Below are 21,279 nucleotides of genomic sequence, written 5' to 3'. Positions count from 1 at the left end.
TGATGACTTGTAAAACTTGTGTTATTATAGGACAGGAATACTGTTAAGTATTTAACAGCTAAGACTATCATTTGTTCATTTGTTCCCTTCCTATTGACTTTTATTAGTTTCTAAGTAAAATAACACTATAAATTCCCAGTATATACTTACAGAATTAGATGGGCAGTTTTTTTCAGCTTCAATTTTAAGCCTTAGGGAAAATATCTTTGGGAAATATACATAACTATGAGAAGAGAAGAGGACAGGTCATTGCAGACCTACCCTCTCCAGAGCTCTTCCCCATGCTGTCCTTCTAGTGCATTTCCAAAACATTCTGAGTGGCTTTAAGGGGTGTCCCCTTTACAAACCATCAGCCTGAGCAATGGTTCTTCTTTCTTCTGAGGGCCCAGATGTAATCCTCTTAGTACCTAGCCTTGAGTTCTTGTGATTCTGATACCTTTTTTTTCCTGTCTAATGCCAGCGGAAGAGAGTATGCAGGGTTTGGGGAATAGAATTCTATTGCTGATGGGCTGCTACATTCTGTCTCAGGGTATCTCTCACTACAATTGACACAGGCAGCCTCATAATGAGGCAGGGAGCCTCTGTGTTCATGGTGGCCAAATGGTCTTTGAGATCCTGTAGCAGAAACCGATGCCAAAAAGGACTTGGAAGCTGGCCCTGAAACTTCACTTCTAGATGAGGCTCTGCCTCCTGTTTAGGGCTAAGGCTCAGACTGTACCATGGCCCCAGTACCTTCAACATATTCCATCACCATGCACAAGTGGCGCTTGGTCTCGAAGGAGCAGAACATGCTGACCACGAAAGGGTTCTCAGCAAAGGTCAGTATGTCACGTTCCACAAAGGCCTGCTGGATCTGGTTCCGTAGGATCAGGTTCTGTTTATTGATCTTCTTCATGGCAAAGCGCTGCCGGGTGGACTTGTGCCGTACCAGGAATACAGCCCTAGGAAACACAACACAACACAGCCCAGCCTAGCCTGCGTGGGCTTTAGCATCTGAGCTATGCTCCCCACCACCAAAAACTGCCTCCTCACATCTTATAAATGCATGGAAAAAGGAAGCAGAGCTGTACATATAATGAGAGGGACCTAGGGCCCCTAACTCTGACAACTTAGAAGTTTCCCAATAAACCATGTCCCAAGGACACAGTTCAATGTTTCCAGAACTGAGAGACAGGAGGAGTATGACCAAAGAGGGGTGAGAATCTTGCCTGAGAAAAAAACATAGCTTCAATGTCAAACGAAACAATTATTGCCTCTGAGGCTTCAGGAAGGGAAAGGCTCCATCCTAAGATACCCCAGGAATTGGGAAACATACATTTCTAGAAGGAAGAGACCAAGGGCTGACTCAACTCCTCTCCTGGCCACACTCTGACCCCTGTCTTTACCCATAAGCGCCATTGCTGATGAGCTTAATTGTTTCAAAGTCCTCTTCAGAGGGGGTCGTTTTAGATGGCAGACATGCCCCACGGCCCTGGAAGAAAAGGGAAAGGCAAAGGGCAGACATGCTTCTGAAAGCCCACATACTGGGGGATCTGTCAATCCAGTCTCGGCTTGGCTCTCAGCCGAGTTGGAGTCTTCTGCCCATTCTTCTCCCAAAGCAGCATGCCTTTTCAATGTTTGCAGCTGCCAACTGTATATTCTTTTTCAGATATTGTCTTAAAGAGAATTAACAGTCCTTTGGTTCACAGGTCTCAGCCTCCAGGATTGGAGCAGGAGCTCAAGTTCTTTACCTCAACTGAATCATCTGTCTCTGGAGTATCAGGACTGTCATAGCTGCTCAAATGGGTCATTTCTAGAAACACAAAAAGGACACAAAAGAAAAATGTGCATGGCAATTTCAGGCATCAATGTGCCCACAGGTCATACATAGGTGCAAGTTGGGGGAGGCATTAATGAAATCATAGCTTTTGGATCAGCAATCAAGCCAGATACTATTGTGTCACTGTCTTGGCAAGTCTAGCGCCACCGACAAGGCTTCTCACAATTGTGTCACATATCCTAGAAAAAACTTCTCACAAATGTGTCACATATCCTAGAAAACAAAATTTAAGGCTGGGTTACCAGTAGCTATCCTGCTGGTCTGAGACTACTTTGCTGGATGGGGCTGGGAAGTAGGGGAAACAGGAACAGGACAGTTATTGACCAGGAATCATGGAAGCCCATGGTTCATAGAGGAGTTCAGCATGAAGCCAGACGAATGGAGATCTCCTGAGCTGGATTATCCCACAGACAGGAAGATTTATAAGGTGACTAGCAGGAGAAGGAAGTACATGGAAGAGATGACCATTTTTTTGAAATGATTACAGTCCTTTATTGTTAACTTCAATTGATCTGAGGTTCTAAATCCAAGTTGGATGGGTCCAGTGAAGTGAGAGGTCCTGGCACATAGAAAGCAGTTGCAAACAGTAATTCCAAAGGAAAGGAATTGACAGAGACCACAAAGTGCCTCACATAGTCCTAAAACTTCTGATGAAATGTTGTGCTCACATCCAGGCTAAATCTCTTCTTTGCAAAACCAGATAGCATGCTCACCCTCGAGGGGATCCCGCGTAAGGCCCAGTTGGCTAACAATGTAGCGGGGAATGTCACATTTAATTCCATGTCCCTCTTTGGCGTGACCCTCAGCTGCTTCTAACAGGTGATAGAACTCTTCAGGGTCAAACTCCTGCACCGGGGGGAGAGACAGTAAGTGGTGACAGATTCATGTTTGGATTTACAGCATATAACAAAAGGGGGAAAACAAAGAAGACTTTCTCTTTGTGACACCGTGAATACCAGAAATACTATGATTTGGGGATTACAGAAGTGGGGTAAAGCTGTCTTCTAGATCACTCCCAGGTAACATACTAAGCGTGCCTTCCCAGCAATAAGAACAAGACCTTTTGGTTTCAAAAAAAAAATATCTCAGCTTATTCATTTGGTGTTGGAGCCTTCCAGTCCAGAGCAGTCCTGCCACACCTTCAATTGTAGCTCCCAGCTCTAGTGATGCAAAAAAAGCCTTCACATATTTACCAAGTACCTCCTGTGTATAAGAAGTTGGTGTTCCAACTTTGACAAGAGCACAATCCTTGCTTTCTTATCATAACAAGGGCCTTACTTCATCTACCAAGTATCATACTCTTGACTAAATTCTAAGAAGTCTTTGACCCCAGTGAAGAAAATATGGAGTGCTCACAGTGGTGCACAGACTCATCTATCGATGGGTGCAGAAGTAGGCAGGAACAGAAAATCAGTATGCAAACCTGCCTGGCTTCAACCTCCCACTTTATCAGACTTCGTAGTCTCAAACCTCTCTACTTTGTACTTCCTTTCATTCCTTCTAGTACCTGTTGGAGAGCTATACTACTACCTATCTGGATGTCACCTAAGCCAGATCTAGAAGTTCTTTTAACTTCTTACTCTTTATCAGCTCTGATCAGAATATCTACCTCATAAATACCTCTCAAAACCACTTCTCTTTTCTTTTCCCACTGTCCTAGTTCTGGCTACTCTATCTCACATCAATAGTTTTAAGTATCTCTGAAGTGGTTTCCCTACTTCATCCTACCCTCTCTTCTAATCTACCATTCATGTGAGGCCAAAGTAATTTTTCGTAGAACTAAACCTGATGGAGTATTTCCTTAGAAATAAGTAGGAACCACTAACTAGTACAGCTAATAACATGTACAAATCTCAAATACTACATTGAAGAAAGAATCACACTACAAAGGTAAATGTTTCCATAGTGAAAGAGCAGAAAAGCGGTGTCTGGGAGGAAGGATCCTAATGCCTTCCCATTGGAAGGGGCCAATGCCAAAGGAGCATGAGGGAACTTTTAAGGAAACAGAAATGTTATCTATGTCAGCTATGGCGGTGATTCTACTAATGTGTATTTGTTAAAACTCAATGAACTGTATAGTCCAAAGGGATATATCTCATTGTATGTAAATTATACTTAATAAAGTTGGTTAAGTAAAACATCAATCTGACTGTGACATCTATGAACCTAAACTTTCTGGTAGTTCCAAGTGGCTTGACACATAAGACAAACTCCTGAGCTGAGGACCTAATACCTTCATGGTCTCAGATGGCTTACCTCCCTGCTTCATCCTTCATCAATTCTTCAAACACATCCTGTTCTTTGCCGAGTGTCCTATTTTATGCCCTTTACCTGGCAAACTTGTAGTTATCCTGTAGGTTACTAAATAGGCCACATGTCCCCCATGAAGCTTTTAATGCATGTCCATTCTAAGGAGGATTTGAAAGCACTACTTTCATTAGATTTTCAATGTACCCTGTACTGACTTCAGCTGTCATATTTCTTATAATAGATAATCAGTATTTACCGCCTTATACTTGCTGATGTCACTACAAAGGAAACAGTCTGTCAGGGGCTCTGGTATATTCCTATGTGTACTTTCAGTGTCTAACAATAAAGTAGGTACTCAATAAGGCATAGTTAACTATTAAATGAAAAACTTCAATTGTGCAAACTAAATTGCCTCCTGCGCTCAATGCTTCTGGGCCCAAAGGCCTCCACTCCAGATCAGGGTGAGAGTAGACTGACTACTACTTCTTGCCTTCCTCTTCAGGACCATTTATATTTGTCCTTACAGGAACCTGCTTAATCTTCTAATGCTTGCAAATGGTATTTTAAAAAATATTCTTATTTGTACATGTCTGAAATACATAATGATTATACTGCTTATGAGGAGTTGGTACATGTATATAACACATCTTAATTCTTTTTTTAATCCCCCTTCCCCTTCCCTCCATCTCTTGATCCTCTATCTTTCTGTAAAACATTTATCTTTCTACTTCCTATTATCTATCTTTTACTTTACCTTTTATATTTTGGGTTTTTCATGTAAGAGAAACCATGTGATAGTTAAAAGTTTGTGTTTCTGATTTATTTCACTTAGAGTTATGGTCTCAACGTGTACCTATCTTCCTACAAATGACTCAAGTTTACCATTTTTTTATGGCATAGTACTACTACATGGTATATAAATGTCACTTTTTAAAAATCCACTCACTCATCTGTTAACTTCCAAGATTTAGCTATTATGAGTTACACTGCTATAAACTTCAGTATACAAGTATCACTGTAATGTAATGTCTTTAATTCTTTTTAGAAGATACTTAAAAGAGGAATAGCTGAAATGGAATTTCTAGTTTTAGTTTTTTGAGAAATCACTATACTGATTTCCAGAATTGTTATACCGTACTAGTTTATACTCCCACTGACAATGCAGAGGTTCCTTTTCCCTATAGCCTTGCCAGTATTTATTGATTTCTTTATGACAGTCAATAAGGTGAAATCTAAGTGTTTTTTTTAAATTCTGAAAATCATATTTAAATAAAGATTTCAGCCACAGAAATGGTAGTGGTATTACCACAGTTTTGTATGGACAAAATTCTTTCTCTACAGTCCTCTCTCCCATCTATGTTTCCCAGAGTCTACTCACCAGGCACTCCAAGAGTCGAGCTGGGCGGGCAATGACAATCATCAGTTTTTTTACCAACTGCATTACAAAAGTCACCTCCGAGCTCTCTGAGCGCTCATGAGCCTAAAGAGACACAAAGGCTGCTTAAGCAACTTACTGGCTCAATGTGGCTAGGCTAAACAGGACTGGACTGGGCAGAACCGACTACAGAAAAGTATTTGGTAGTAGAACTCTGCAAAGCAAAGAACTCAGAGAAGGCTAGTCAGCTGTGAGAAAGAACAAGTTGCTCATCTGAACCACTGAGCTTTAGAATGCTACGTGACACCAAGGAATGTCACACAGACACAGCTTTACCTGCTCCCTCATTTAACAGGCTTCACTTACCCTCCAGTCCCCAGCTCAAGGGGCAACTCTCAATGGAGCTTTCTCTGATGTTCACTTTGCACCCCAGACAGACTGTAAGGAACAGAAAGACCTCAACAGCTGAGGAGTGATACGACCAGAGAGGTACTTCAGAAAGATCACCATGGCTATGCAGAGGGTGCACTAAAGAGGGCAAGTGTAAAAGCAGGAAAACCATCAATAGGCAAATGCAATGACTCAGATGAAAAAGGCTAAATCAAGAGAGTAAGACTGGAGGAAAGTGCCTTGGACCATTTCTGGACTGGGAGTGGGGGCAAAAGCAGGAAAAGAATATAATCATAACTTCACTTTTAGGGAAATTTAATTACACCCATAAATGAATGTGAATTATAAAGAAATCAATAGTTTAGGTGAGAATAAGCAAAGAATAAATTACATTTGGTTTTAGGAAAAATACCATCCAAGTGGAAAAGTAAGTATGATAGAGTGTTAGATACCTATACAGATAGCCTCTTGGGTATTTACTAGACCCAAGGAACTCTTCTCTTTTTACTGAGAACTGTTTAGCTTTCTATGAGCCACGTTTACACTGTGTGGCTGGACCTTCTCCTAGTCCAAGAACTCATCAGTGTGGACTGCTTTTCTTAAATTTAAAGACAGACAAAGAGTTAGTATCAGTGTAGCAGAACTGCATGGTTTTTCATTTGAGTGAAAGGAGATGGTTCGTCATTCTTCCCTACAGATAATAGAAAATCAGCAGGAAGAAATAGAGATGAAAAGAGAAGAACAAGCACTCTCTGAGTTTGTTAGTTTCTGATTTCTAATTCTGGTCCCTTCTTAAGGTCTGGTGCATTCCTATCTTTAATTTTCTAAGGATTGTCTTATGCTTGTCACTAGCTTCCCTTTATTGCTAAAATTACTAAGTCAGACTTCTGTTACTTATAACCAAATAACATGAACCTATAAGGAAATTAAAGTGGAGAAATTCAGAATGGGTACACAGTCTTCAGTGGATGCATGAAAATTTAGGCTCTGGAAGCACATGAGGTTCATTAGCATGAGAGTGGAGAAATAAAATAGAGAACAGACACTCTGGATGGGGCCCTGTGAACCACCAGCAACCAGGAGATAGGCAGAGAAGGAACCTGTGAAGAGGCAGCAAGACTGGAAAGAAAGTAAACCAACAACATGGAAAATAAAGGTTCAGGAGGAGGTATTTACTGTGCCTGCAGACTACCAAAGAAAGATGAGGACTGAAAGAGGCCACAAGATTTGGTGATTAGTTCTTTGGTAACTTTTGCCTTACAATTTTAAGGGCAACTAACTAAAAGGCAAAAGACTAATGCATAGAAAAGAAAAACAGCAAATAAGACTTAAAAAATTAGTTATGAAATTCAAAGGGTAGAAATCCTATTCATTCTTTTTAGTCCAAATATCAAGTCTTGTCTAATTCCCCATGCCTTCAACACACATGCACAAGTGCAAGCAGTGACTGCCCTTTTATATCCCTTTGTTTGCTCATAGCACATAGATTATTCGGTTGTTTTATAATGACTTGTCTGTCTCCACAGCCCCATCCTAAGACCCAGAGGCCTCTGAGTACAGTCTGTGTCTTTATTTTCTACACTCATATGCTAAGCATGCTACATTGCTTCTTATCAGAAGAAAAAAGTCAGAAGTCAGTCAATGTTTGCTGACGACACATTTGAACTAGATGGTGCTAAGCTCAGGAATAAGACAAATCTGAGTGTGGTTCTCACTCTGCTACCTAAGAAATCAGTTAATCATCTGGACTAACCTAGTTTTTAAAGCTGCAGCTTTCTTTAAATGTAGGATGTAATTTACTTAAATTACATGTATTAAATGTTACATAAATGTTAGGGATTTAACATTTTTTACACATAAAATGATAATATCATTTTTAAATTTAACAACACTGCACATACCCACTTGCCTTCATATAAAAGGTAAGCTCTTCCTATGACCCTGCATCATTTGAGCTTCAATCTAACTTCAAAATTTATCAACTTTTTAACTCCAGTCATGTCAAACCATTTTATCTACAATTTATAGAATATACCAACTTCTTTTATGCCTTTGAGAGGTTAATGATATTATTTCCTAGGATTAGTGACCAACTACTTGGCAAGGCTCAATATTTCACATAGAATCCTCTTCTGTGCTCAGAATTACCTTTATTAAATGCTCATCAATCACATAAAATAAATGGAGGTAAGATAAATTGATGCTTTCATGTAATACCTGGTCATCAATAAATGACAGCTAACCCAGCCATGGCGGTGTACATCTGTAATTTCAGCACTCATGAAGCTGAGACAAGAGGATCATTGTGAGTTCAAGACCAGCCTGGGCTACAAAGTGAGAAAGTGAGCTCAAGGCCAGCCTGAACTGCATAGTGAGACCCTGTCTCAAAAAGACAAACAAACAAAAAGACAGCTGTTATTGTAAGTATGTGTTGATGGATTTGTAACTCAGAGATATAGGTTATGCTCTTTTTTTTTTTTTTCCCTGCATTCCAAGGCCCAGAAAAATGGTGGAACAGAGGCACAGTTTGGTTTTAAATTTGGTGTTCTTTTTGCTGTCCCAGAAACCTAACTGCAGGGCAAAGTAGTTTGAAAAAATGCCCAAAGATTTTAGGCAAGGTTCTGATGTTAGCATTTTAGAAGCTCAATCTCAGATGTTGAAGGAACTCTGGAACCGGATGTAGCAGCACATAATGGTGCTATATGTCATACCGCCATCTGAGAGGCTGAGGTAGAAAGATCACTTGACTCTGTAAGTTCAAGACCAGTTATAGCAATTCCCTGATTCCTAAATGTCTGGTGTTGGAAAGCTGGGAAAACGTTATTCTTGAACATTAAATACCTGCTTTTCATGGGAATTTGGTTTTCTAAAGATATTTGATGTTTGAATTTTAAGTATTATTTTTGAAATTACAGATAAAATTTTTTGTAGATGGCAGAATTTTTTTCATTTAGACAAATTTTTTTCATTGTAACTCCTGCCCCCTGGGGTAGTTATTACTTTATGGATATAGGGAAAATCTGTTATATGTTCCATATGAAAAACCTAGTACAGTAGTACCTCAGTTCATACATGCTTCTGTTTGCAAACAATTTGTTTCACAACAGAAGCATTTGGCAAAATCTTGTTTTTGTTGGCAAACTCTCCATGAGGTGACAAACGTGACCATGGTCACCTTTCCCACCAAACATGGCCATCTTTCCAAAGTCACAGAAAAAATTAAGTTTATGAACCAAGGAACCACTTATTTAACAGCAATAATTACAGCTATCTTTAGTCATCCATCTTTAGTTCAACTGTTTTCCTCTTTGTTTTTATATTGCTCTGCTCCTTCTAATTTCTAGATTCACATACTGAAGTCCTATTTGATTATTTGCTCTGGGCCCTCAACTCAGTTGATAATACTCCAGAGGTCACAAGTGTAGAGGCAATAGGAGATTCTCGACTAAGATATACTCCATGATGGGAATGCCCTGGAGAAATAGGTGTATATCACTGCTCCTCCAAACTGTATTCAGCATAACATGTGAGAACTGGGATCTGAGTGGGAAGGCATCTCATCACCTTATTTGAGAGGCTGAAGGCAAAGCAAGCACTGGACTATGAAGCAATGGTTAAGAACTCAGTATATAGGGCCAGGGATGTAGTTCAGGGGGAGAGTGCTTGCCTCACATACACAAGGCCTTAAGTTTTAATCCCCAGTACCACCACCACCACCAAAAAACAAAACAAAACCCAAAACCCAAAAAACCCAAAAGAAAACACAAAAACTTAGTGTAGTGCTTTGGTCTTGGTCATCTCTCTACCTTTAGCTTCACAAATATTTTTCATACTGAGCAGGATCAGGTATTTAAACATAGAAGTCTTGATTAGAGCATTTGTCATCATGTTAATAATCAGCAAATGGAGAAACCTATCGAGTAAGCGTTGGCTCTCCTTTCCCTGGGTTGAGGAAAAACTGTTAGAAGGCTCTCCTTTTATCAGCTATTTCTAATAGAAAAATGCCCACTATATCCACTGGTGTCATTTTTTGAGCTTTAGCTAACAAATCTCTTAATCTAATACTTATGAATGCTACAACAGTTGGAGTCTCAGGTATTTGGATTTAGAAAAGAAAGAAAGTCTCAGTCAGACATAGTGATACATGTCAGTAATCCTAGCTTTTTGGGACATGCAGGCAAGGAGATCGCAAGTTCAAGGCCATCTTGAGCATATTAGTGAGACCAGGTTTGAAAGTAATATAAAATGGGCTGAGAATGTAGCTCAGTAGTGGTAGAACATTTGCCTACCATATGTGAAACTCTCTGGCTTCAATCCCTAGGATAAAGGAAAGAAAGAAGGAAAGCAGAAAGAAAAGAAGGAAAAAATGAAAGAAAAGAAAAAGAAAACCAAGTTTCTTTGATACCAAGCAGCTTCTCTCAGTGGTACAGGGGCTTGGGATGGATCTAAGTCCATTGGTACCACACTCATAGGTGGCTTCTGTACATTGGTAAGGTGGCCAGCAGGCTGAGAATACTGCTAGTTATTTATTTCAGCCTGAGACTATCACATGGAAGTTTCATCACAGCCCCCACACCAAGACACTCACATCTTGCAGAAGTTTCTCTAAATTCTCCTGAAGTTCGTAGAAGTAGTGTGATGTAATTAGGCCACTCCGAGATTTATCCAGGCAGTCTCGAGCCAACTCAATCACCTGGTGATGAATAAAGCTCAGGGCTCCATCTGCCAAGGGCAATACACTGTCTGGAGCGTTGGCGGAGATAAACTCTGCTAGTCGTTCTTCCATTTGTGCAGTGGCCTGAGAATGAAAGCAAGAAAAATGACACTTCCCTTCCCTTCTCATTCCAGTTTAGCTGGAACAAAGCCTGAAAGACTGGTGATAGCCTAAGAATTGGCTCCCCTGTGAATCTGGTTGCCTGATGTACATCTGGGAACCTGAGAACTCCAATCATAAAAAGACCACCTTCAAGTCAAGTCAGAATGATGCAGGGTTATACTAAGACCCACTATTGCCCAGTTTTGTCTATCTCCCATCACTCCTAACATGCTCTTTTGTCTGTAGACTCAGAAGGTTTCCTATTCTCCTTTAGCCTGATATTTTAAGCCTGTTTTTGTTTATGCTATCTCCAATTGCCTTCTCACCCTGCAAGGTCTGCCTTGTTCCTCATCCAACTCAAGAATTGTCTGCTCTGAAGGTCTTTCACTCCTCACCATCACGGAACTTTCTTCTGGGTTTTCTTCCACTGGGCCTCCCACCTGGATACATTTAGAGTGGGAAGTTCTGCAAATCAGAGTTTTATTATCTCAGGATCCTTTTACTTGACCTGAGAACCTGCCTAAGGAGGTTCTGCTGAACATACTTGAGATGCTCAGAGTTTCTACTGCATGTATGAACCTACTGGTCTCATGCCAAGCTGGGATAGGGGCTGGGTTGGGAACACAACCCTGGCCTGGATCCTAACAAAGCACAGCAGAGACTTGACTTAGCTCAGAGACTTCTTGGAAACTTAATTATACATATCAGTGAACAACTTCATAGTTGTCTAGGACTCTGACTTTTTTCTTTTGCTACTGGGTGACTTCTGACTTCTAGTATATTTTAGGGGAAATATAGTATACACATGTGTGTGTGTGTGTGTGTGTGTGTGTGTGTGTGTGTGTGTGTAAACATGGGCAGGGGGAGAGACAGAAGGGATCCTAGCACATTTTCTCCATCAATGGTTCAGGCTTTACATGAAGGACTGGAGACATACCATCCACATGACATTTTATGCAAGAATGATAATACAAAAGCTAATATATAAGGAGGAACAAATGTGAGATATATTTCTCAATATCACATACTTGGACAGGGAATTTAGCTCAGCAGCATAAGCACCTGCCTGGCAAGCATGAGATTGTGAGTTTGATCCCTGGTGCCAAAACAAAACAAACACAAAAAATCACATACTCTGGAACTTTACAGCAAAATTACTTTCTAGCTATTCTGTCCCTTCTTAGCTCTTATTCTCTAGTGTCCACTCCAATGCTAGAAAGCCCAGACTATAGGACACAAATAAAAGAGAAACAAGAGTTGACACTGTTAGAAGAGCTTGATGCTCAAAAACTCCCTAAGAGATAGATACTCTTCTTATTCTGAATCAGATGAAGCACGTGAAGTTCACAGAAGTTAAAAAAAATCTGTTTAGCTCATAGTTAGTAAACAATAGCAGCAGATTTGAACTCAGGCACTCTGGTTCATGGTTACACTCTAAACATCAGAGGGAAAAGTGCGAGGGTCTCATACCATGTCCCTCAACCATGCAGGAGACTGAGCCTGAATCTAGAGGAGGGGGCTCTCAGAGGAGCAAGAATCATACACTGCAAATCCCAGATGGAGATGAACAGTCAGTGAGATCTGGACTTAGGTTGAAGAATGAGTCTTGGCCACTCCAGGTTTCTGTCATCATGCAAGTTGTTCTACTGTTCTCCCTCCAACAAGAGTTAGGTGCATTTTCAGAAACAGGCCTTATCTTCAAAGGCCAAGTCTGGGTGTACAACATGTAGTGTTCAAATAGAAATGGAAATGGGAAGTAAGGTTCTAGTCCTGCAAATGTGGTTTCTGAGAAGGGTGCATGCTATTTCTTAGCTATTTCATGACAGCAAACTACTTCATCTCTCAGCATTTTCCCCCTTGAAACTGAATATACATGTTAGTAAGCAACTCTGAGTCTTTCTATCTCCTGTTCCATTGCTCCTTTGACCTTCCTGCCAGCCTAGAATCTCCTGGTTGTATACTCTCTGGGGCCTAGTAAAGAGGTGCTGCTTAAGAATCTGTGCCAAGCCAGGCATTGTGCTATAGTGCTGCAATTCCAGCACTTGGTATACTGAGACAGGAGGATTGCCTTGAGTTTTGAGGCAGCCTGGACTACCTAGGAAGTTCAAGGTCACCCTGAGCTGAATAGCAAGACCTTGTCTCAAAGGAAAAGTAAAAATAAAGAGAGACGGAGGGAGGGAGGGAGGGAGGGAGAGAGACAGACAGAGACACAGAGACAGAGACAATGAATCTGTACCAAATGAAGGTGCCACCAGAGAGCAAGTCCTGCCATGGAGGACTCTAACATATGAGAAGTCAGGCCTGTGTTTCTTTCCTTCCCCTTTAACATTTGGTGGGTACCATTCTAACACACAGCTTCTAATCACTTCTCCCTCCAGGGAATGAGAAACAGGCTCTGCGGGTACAGGCAAAATCATGGTCACCGCTGCCTCCTGCTTCTCATGAAGACCTCATACCTGGGCCCTGTTCCTCCTTGGGTGCTTTTCTGCTTTTTTTTGTTGGTACCCCAGGAGGCAGCATTTCACCCCTCACCCCAGAGTCTTCCCATTTGGCTGGCTAAAGGCAGCCATCCTTGGGACATATCTCCATCTCCTAAATGTATATATGTAGGTATGTATGAGAGTAGGAAAGCTTTATTGAGAGATAGCGCCTGAGAAACAGGAGCAGCCTGAAAGTGGGTTGTTATTCTCTTCTTCTTTTAAATGCATCCTTACCTTTGGGAATCTTTCTTTGTACACATGATTCATCATTATTATTTCACTGTCAAAGGAAACTGGAGACCGTCCAGGACTGAACAAGAAAGAAATAATTTTGTGATTTTAGTGCTATGAAACCATCAAGGAGAAAGATGGCCATTCCCTGGCCCTCCCGCTATCTTTAGTACCCCACATAATGCCACTTGAATGAGAGCTGAGTTCCAGGGCCTTCCTTATTCTTAGAGCTCCTAGCGTACTTTATGATGCAAATCAAAATGATTCTTTCTGGAGTGAGACTATCCTCCTACAAGAAGTTGGACTTTCACACAGACTTCTGCTAGGGTCTGGAAAGGCAAAAAAAAAAAAAAAAAAAGAGAAGACTATTCATGAGCCCATTGGTAGCTTGCTTGGATGCCCTTCCCAGAACAGGACTCTGTGCCCTCAGCTTTGGCCAGCGAAAGGATTTATCCAGTATGTTCTCAGAATCAAATCAAAAAATCCCCAAAGCATCCAAAGGCAGACTCTATACAACTATTGCACCTACTGCTTTTTTCAAACAAGCTACAGCCACTGGGATTAATGTGGGCTCTACTTAGGGATATGATTGAGGCCAATCCAGTTTATAATGAGTTATATAAGTAAGGGTCATCTATTGAAGAGATCCTGAATATTCTCAGCTTTGTTATTTTACCTTAGCTATGTTATTAAACCTTCCTTATACATGATTACATCTTCCTAATGGATTTTGAATTTTAAGTCATGCAATTAAACAGATATTTGGGTCTAAGTTCAGTGCATTAAAAGAAGATCTCAGATAGGTTACTGTTCCTTTCTGCTTTTGTCCCTTGAGTAGAGGCCATTCTGTCTAAAGCACTGATATACAAGACCAAGTGTTTAAAAATATAATGTAGCAGGGACTTTCCTGAGTATTATGGTGGTCCTCTTCATCTCAACTAGCCTAAAAGGTATGTTTTACTCTGTGTAAGTCATCAGAACACCATGTTTCAGGTGTTCCTTTGTGGGTCAATGAAAGGCACTGGGAATCCACATTTACTCATTTGTTTTCTTGATTTGTTGCATTTAAATACCCTCATCTTCAATCTCTGAATCTGAATTGAGAGGCCCAGCTCACTCTCTGTTACTCATGGTGCCAATATTAAACCTGAGGGAATCTTCCTCTACAACCTATCCTGTACATGCTAGTCAAAACTCCCAGGGTCACTGGAAACTAAGCTCAGTCATGCTTATTTTAATTTCCTTCTTCATCCTTAACCTGCAATGTTGGCACAGACTTACCAGCTAATGCTAAAGAGAATGGACAAGTAATTAGAAGAATTTGGCTGGGATGTGGCTCATGGTAGAGCGCTTGCCTAGTAGGTGTGAGACACTGGGTTTAATCCCTAATACCATTAAAAAGTTTAGTCGATGAAGATGGGCCCAGGTGACTCAAGGAACTGAGTTAGATTCAGTGGGGCATATATTTCTGCTTTTGAATTGGGCTTTTCCCCTAAGTCAGTCAATTGTATCTATAGCAGCAACTTGTCATTTGGCCTAGCTCATGTGCCCTGGGCCAATAGTTTTCAGTTAGGCAACTGTCAGAACTGATGATACTATTATTTCCCTGTTAACAAAGGGAGTCTGAAGGGAAAAACAGACTGTCTGTGACTGGATAGCTTCAAGAGTGACAGTCTAACTTGAACCTGATGCCAAAAGGGCTTGAGTATTACTGGACTTGACTTAATCAAACTGGCTAACATGCACTGCCAAGGGTTGGCAAACTATAGCCTGCAGAACAATCCTGGTTTGGTTCTTGTTTTTGTAAAACAAAGGTTCATTGCTACCTGGAGCTGCCTGCACGCTACAATAAGAGCAAAGTTAGGTAGTTGTAACAAAGAGGTACCACCTGCAAAGCATAACATATTCTCTCATGTCTACGTTATGCAAACAAGCTAGGGCTCACAAGTTTGGACAGTAGATGAGAGCAGCCCTCACCTAAGGCTGCGGGAGCGGGGCCGCATGGCTGGAGATTGGCGTCCCTCCTCATCTGGCACACTCTCAGTGCTGAAATGCTTTGTCAGAAAGTGCAGCTCATCAGCTGTAGGCTGAAAAGGCAATTGATGAAGCTTTTCTTGTGAAGAACAGGATGACTAGAGGAGAAAATATTAAAAATGGCATTAAATACACATACAAGGGCAGTTTATGAATGCTAAAGGACTGAAACTGCTCAGGCTCTACCTCGTCAATGTGAACTCAAAGCAGGGCTTCCTTCCTTGTTCCCTTTAACCTTGATTGGGCATGATTTTGTTCACTACAAGCCCTTCAGAGCCTCCAGCCTTGAGGAAGCAGAGACACTAGAGTCCTTCAGGAGTCAGACTGGGAGCCGGGCTTAGATCTTTGTGAAGTGTGGGAACTTTCAACACCTAGAAGAACTCAAGGTAATAAAAAAAGCAGATTCTTCTGCATGGGTCTCCACTGAAGTTTTTGGCTAGTAAAAATGATAAGTAATTTATAAATCATTCTTCCTACTTTGAGAAAAGTTCCAGGAATGCCATCTACAAATGACATCCCTTGAAGTTTTCCTTTTTGCCTGAGGGTACAGCTCAACAATGTTTGCTTTTGGCTGTTATCCAGAGGAAGACTGGATTTCCTGAGGCAGAAAGGCTGCGCTGAGATTTTAGGAGCTCTATGTGGCAAGAAAATCCACCAGGGAAGAAAACTACTTTTAAATTTAAACTTGAGGATTAGATTTAATCTGTAACAATTATGAATTCTAAACACAGCTCAGTGGCTGAGCATTCCTGACAAAAGCCTACCAATCTCAACAGACATTTGAATGACCCAGTGCTACTGTAGTAATCCTGCAGATGCAGCTGCTGTAGTGAAAACCCAATAGATTAGCTCCTGGACCTGTGAGATACTCCTTTACCTGACACAACTGGATAAGACAGCAGGCAAATCTAACAACACTGGTCCTATCTGGGGTTTAAATATCATAACCATTTAGAGCCAAAGCTGCAGCATCACACAGGGAGCTCTACTGTCACAGGGTCAGCATCAAGTGAGAAATGAATACCTTTGGGCTAATGGTGCATGCCTCTCTTATAGAATATTACATGCAGTTGTAAACAGTTAGTGAAAGACTTCTATAAGGCTCTGCCTTGGCCACATTTTTATAAATGACTTATATCAAGCCTGCAAGTCGATTATGAGCCAATGGCTGAATATATATTATGATGGGCAAAATGGGTATTTTAAATTATCCCAATAAACGGGAGTAATGAGTTGAGTCTGTTAAATTTACTAAACAGAAAAAAAATATATGCATATGTATATACAGTACATATTTAAACACACACTCATACACATACTATTATCTTAGGTTTACAGGAATAACTGAGTAAAAGTTTATGTAAACAGGGGTGTTTATTAGGGAAAATTTTTAAGCTTAGCTGCCAGAGAGCATCAGTAAAACTCTGGCTTAATTTAAGAGTAATATTAAGGTCAAGGGAGGAAATTATATTCTTTTTTTCCCCCTGCTTGGGATTCATGACTGTAGACAAATCAAGTGAGAAGACCTGAAGATTGATGGAAGACACAGAGTCATCAAATCTACAGCCTGAAAAATATGAAACATATTGGGCTTTTTCCCCCTTTTTTCCAAATCCATTTTGGAGATAAAAAGAAAAAAAAAATATTTGGCTTTTTATAGAGAATCTGCCAAACCGGTCACCCTAGCTTTAAAAATAAACAATTGCCTCTAGAGAAGAATTCATTTTTAGGGTCAACTGTACATAATAACAATTAGCACATCTGTTATTTTTTAGGCTAAAATATGTAAATAAGAAATATAAAGAAGTTTTAGAGACAGGTCCAGTCTCTCATTGATACACATAACACTTGGATAGCAAACAACACCACGCTTCTCTTCCTTTTTGGAAAAAAAAAAGGTGAAAACCGGAGGGGGACCAGGTCTACTAGGTCTTTGAGACACAGGAAGCGCAGTCTGTTCTTAGTTGTAGTTGTTGAAATAATATTGGAGGGAGTAGTGGAAACATGCTTAGGAGCTCCCATGCCTGGTTTCACAGGCAGAGCAAAATGTCATACTCAAGCCCTCCTCAGGATTCCACCATGAAGAACTGACCCCTAGAGACGGTACTAGTTAATCCTTCCAAAGGATTATGATCTTGCTATGACCATGAAGGTCACCAGCTCTCCACTCACTCAGCCTTATTGCTAAGAAACCTCTTTGAATTTGGTTGTGGGGAACAAATTGAAAATCATTTTTCACCACTGGACTAACCTGAAGGGACCAGTGCCATAAATTGGCTACTTACCGAAACAGCAGAGCTAGGAGTATTGGTTCCATAGCCTGAAGAAGGCAAAGAGGCCAAAGACCAACGCCGTCCATCCGTCCTAAGCAAGAACAAGAATATCACAAAGTTTCTACAGAGCCCCCTCCTGAGCTCAGAATCTGTGTCCATTGGCATTTTTGTGCATTTAATTCACTGGTGGTCTCCTCACCTCAGAGTACTGTTTGTTGTAGCACATGCACTTGTAACTAGCCTATATGTGTGTTTTCCATGGATTTAGAAAAGCACATTTGTTACCTAATACCATTCTTTTTTTTTTCCTTTTTAAAGGACAGGGTCTTACTATGTAGTTTAGGCTGGTTTAGAATTCAGCGTATAGCCTAGGAGGGCCTCAAAATCACAGTGATCATCCTACTTCAGCCTCCTGAGTACTGGGATTACAGGGCTACACCATCACACTCAGATTTTCTTTTCCTTTAATATAAGAATTCATTGTGCTACCTATACTGGCCTCAAATTTTAGGTAATTCCCTTGCCTCAGCAACTACAGTATGTGGGATTACAACCGTATACTACCATGCCCGGTTTTATTTCCTCCCCTATCCTCAACAACACCAGGGATTGAACCCAGGTTTTAAAAGTATTGGGCTATCCTCCTAGCTGTTTTTATTTTGAAGCTGCTTTTATTTCGAAGCAGGGTCTTGCTAAGTTGCCTAGGCAGACTTTTTTGTAAGGAGAGGGTACCGGAAATGGAACTCAGGGTCTTGCACTTGCCAGGCAGGTGCTGTGCTGCTGAGCTATATACCCAGCCCCTGCCCAGGTAGACCTGAACTAGTCATCTTCTCATCTCAGTCTCCCAAGTAGCTGGTATTACATGCATATGCCATGTGCCTGGCTTTTATTTCCTTTTTTTTGAAGTTCCATGTGAAGGGCTCTTTGGTCTTTTCTAGGCCACTGCATTGTCAATCAAGAAGAAACAGACAACCATCTAGGTATGAAGTGAACATTAATTGATGGCAAATAGTCATAAGCCGTGCCTATCACCCATAAAACCAATCTGTGAGGATATCTGCCTAAGAGTGACAGCAACCTTACCCAAAAGGAGGGAAATGACATACCTTTGGCTGTATATTAGGGGGAGGCTTCCTGCTGCTCTCAGAAGAATGCCACCCAAAGCTCTCATCACAAAGAAACACAGTTATATGTTTTACTGTAGAAGTGGAAGATTAAGCAGGTATCCGATCTGAAGCTTTTATAACATGGACATGTGATTCCTTAGACTGTGGATATGGTACAAAGTATTCTTTCTCATGGAGCTTAGGGTCTAGTCTGCTCAAGTTGAAGTTGGATAAAATTTTTTTTTTTTTTTTTTTTTTTTTGCGCTGCTACTCACAGAATTTTAGAACATCGGCAATACGGACTCTTTATAGGCTAAATTCTCATTACATTTTCAGAGAAAACTATGACCCAGAGATTTGTATGATTTACTTAAGGTGTCAGTTATGATGAGGGCATGGGGGAAGAAGAAAGAAAAGAGTAATATATCTTGGTTGGGCTTCTCTTTCTGCAATACTCTTGCCCATCCTCACCAATACTGAGCAGTCTTTCTATTATGTTTCACATGGGAAGAGCCCAGCATTCCATGCCACATGCACATGACTCAAACTTCATGCTACTTAGGCAGCTAGCACATGTCAATTAGAAGTCTGCTGGAACCTTGTCTCTGAGGCAAACAAATGTCTAAAATATGATGTTCTCTCTGACCTCTTTGCTGGGTCCTGAACACTTTACATTACAAATGTCATTCAATTCCAGGAAAATAAGAACTCAGCAAAGATGAGATAGGTATAATGTAAAGATGAATTTCCTAGGCCCCTGCTGTGCTTTTTCAACATGATTTTCAAGACCTTAGCTAAAAATACAAATCAACTGTATGGCAGTCACTTCTCTGTGTTGTATATTGAAGTACATGAGCCACCAGAATCAGAATGAAATGCTACCATAAGATGTCTGGTCCCTTCATCTGGCCTCCTTGCTGGGAGGCTGAGGAAAGTTGTGAAAAAGAGGGTGACTTCTGATTCTCCAGAATCAGAAGGTTGGACTGTAACTCCTGCTTCCAATCATATTAGCTCTGAGTCTTGGTTCCAGCAGGTAGCAGGGGATCCTGTAACGCCTCTTTGCTAAATATGAAAAACCCAGTGTTCATACCTATAGTCAGAGGAGAATCACTAGTTCTCTCACCAAGCACAAAATCACAAGTTACACTGCCTAGCCATGCATATCAGTGGCCCAACCCTCTCCCCACCATATCGACCGTTACCTGTCTGCTCTGTGGCCATGGCTGTAGTGAAAAGATATAAATTATAGTGAGAAACAAAGCGAATCAGAGACCCCAACATTTGGTCTAACATGACAGAGGCAAACCTTCTGTTTAAAAATGTATGACAATTTGAAGTGAAATTGTAGGACTAATGGACCTATTTTTAGTATTTCATCAAATCTGATTTGTGTGTGATATTCCAAACCAATGTGATCCTGAAGGGCTCCAGCCTGACTCAGTAACTAGGAGCCAACAATTCCTGGTACTCTCTTTGTCAGGGTTGAGACCCTCCTCCCCATTTCACCAAGAATGAGCAGTTTTTCCTACTCCATTCTGTAAGAGGATACCCCAGAGTTTTTTGTTCCATGTACATGCATCAAGTATCCTGTTTCCTACCACAGACTTGTTTGGGTCTCAGTGATAATAATAGACTGTGAATTCTCCTCCAGTATTTACTCATGAAGTCTAATTGAAGTAAATACAAGGACATCAACAGCACCTGCTGTTTTCTCTGGCTACAATAGCCTCCAAGCCTATGTCCTCCCAACCCAATGCAGTAGCTGCTTCTCATCACTCAGACTGGCCAGCCTCATGTGACCATCCTGTGGGACTCACTATCCTCACTCCTTTCCTATTAATTTATGCTGCATCATGTTTTTTCCTTTCATCATGCTTACCATAGTTTATAACACTATATTTATTTGCTTTTTTATTTATTATATGCCTTCCTCACCACTCATTTGATTACAATCACTGTTATGTACCAGGAAACAGTTTTTCAACAAATTAAGGTATCTATTAAATTTGATTCTAGTTATGGTGAGACAGAAAATATGCAACTAAGAAAACATCAGGCACTGAAAAATACTAGTTTGGAAATAAAAACAGTGATTTGAGAAGGAATAACAAATGGGTCCACTTTAGATTGTGTGGTTAAGGAAAGTATAAGGAGGTAACATTTGAGATTAGAGGTAAATGAGCAGAATAAGTGAACTAAGTGAAAAATCTTAGACTATTCCTCTCAAGAATGTAAGGATTATATCTATTTTGTTATCACTCTATAGCAAAATGCCTTGCCTAGAGCTTAGCTGAAAGTTGGTGCTCAGCAAATATTTACTGAATGAATGTGAAATGACTGAATGCCCACCTATGGGCATTTTCACAGGTCATGCTGTTCCAGTTCATACTTAATCTGAAGCTACAGTTCATACATAGTTTAGGTAGGAAGTCTTGCATAAATCCTTCCAAATGATTGTAACGGTAGAGCATTCTTTTACTGTGAATGCCCCTACCTGAGGCTTGG

The 21,279-nt window shown here is 40.7% G+C and overlaps 1 protein-coding gene across 10 annotated transcripts in view; it reads right to left on the bottom strand.

The window, feature by feature from the left end:
• Positions 1-21,279, bottom strand: part of Mast2 (microtubule associated serine/threonine kinase 2) — a 332,530-nt gene that overhangs the window by 9,568 nt on the left and 301,683 nt on the right. For 7 of the 10 annotated variants that reach the window (XM_063236388.1, XM_063236385.1, XM_063236386.1 and 4 more), the window contains 10 exons: positions 19,977-19,997; positions 17,681-17,759; positions 15,339-15,493; positions 13,365-13,440; positions 10,423-10,632; positions 5,448-5,549; positions 2,533-2,665; positions 1,731-1,792; positions 1,386-1,471; positions 733-941 (listed from right to left, as the gene is read on the bottom strand). In XM_063236388.1, the coding sequence (XP_063092458.1) occupies positions 733-941; positions 1,386-1,471; positions 1,731-1,792; positions 2,533-2,665; positions 5,448-5,549; positions 10,423-10,632; positions 13,365-13,440; positions 15,339-15,493; positions 17,681-17,759; positions 19,977-19,997 (1,133 nt within the window). The other 3 variants (XM_063236392.1, XM_063236389.1, XM_063236387.1) reach the window with 3 other exon arrangements.

This window comes from Cavia porcellus, unplaced genomic scaffold (genome assembly GCF_034190915.1).
Source record: "Cavia porcellus strain 051 isolate PalLab524CR breed Dunkin Hartley unplaced genomic scaffold, mCavPor4.1 scaffold_25, whole genome shotgun sequence".
Lineage (NCBI taxonomy): Eukaryota > Metazoa > Chordata > Mammalia > Rodentia > Caviidae > Cavia > Cavia porcellus.
This window is presented reverse-complemented; position numbering and strand designations above follow the sequence as displayed.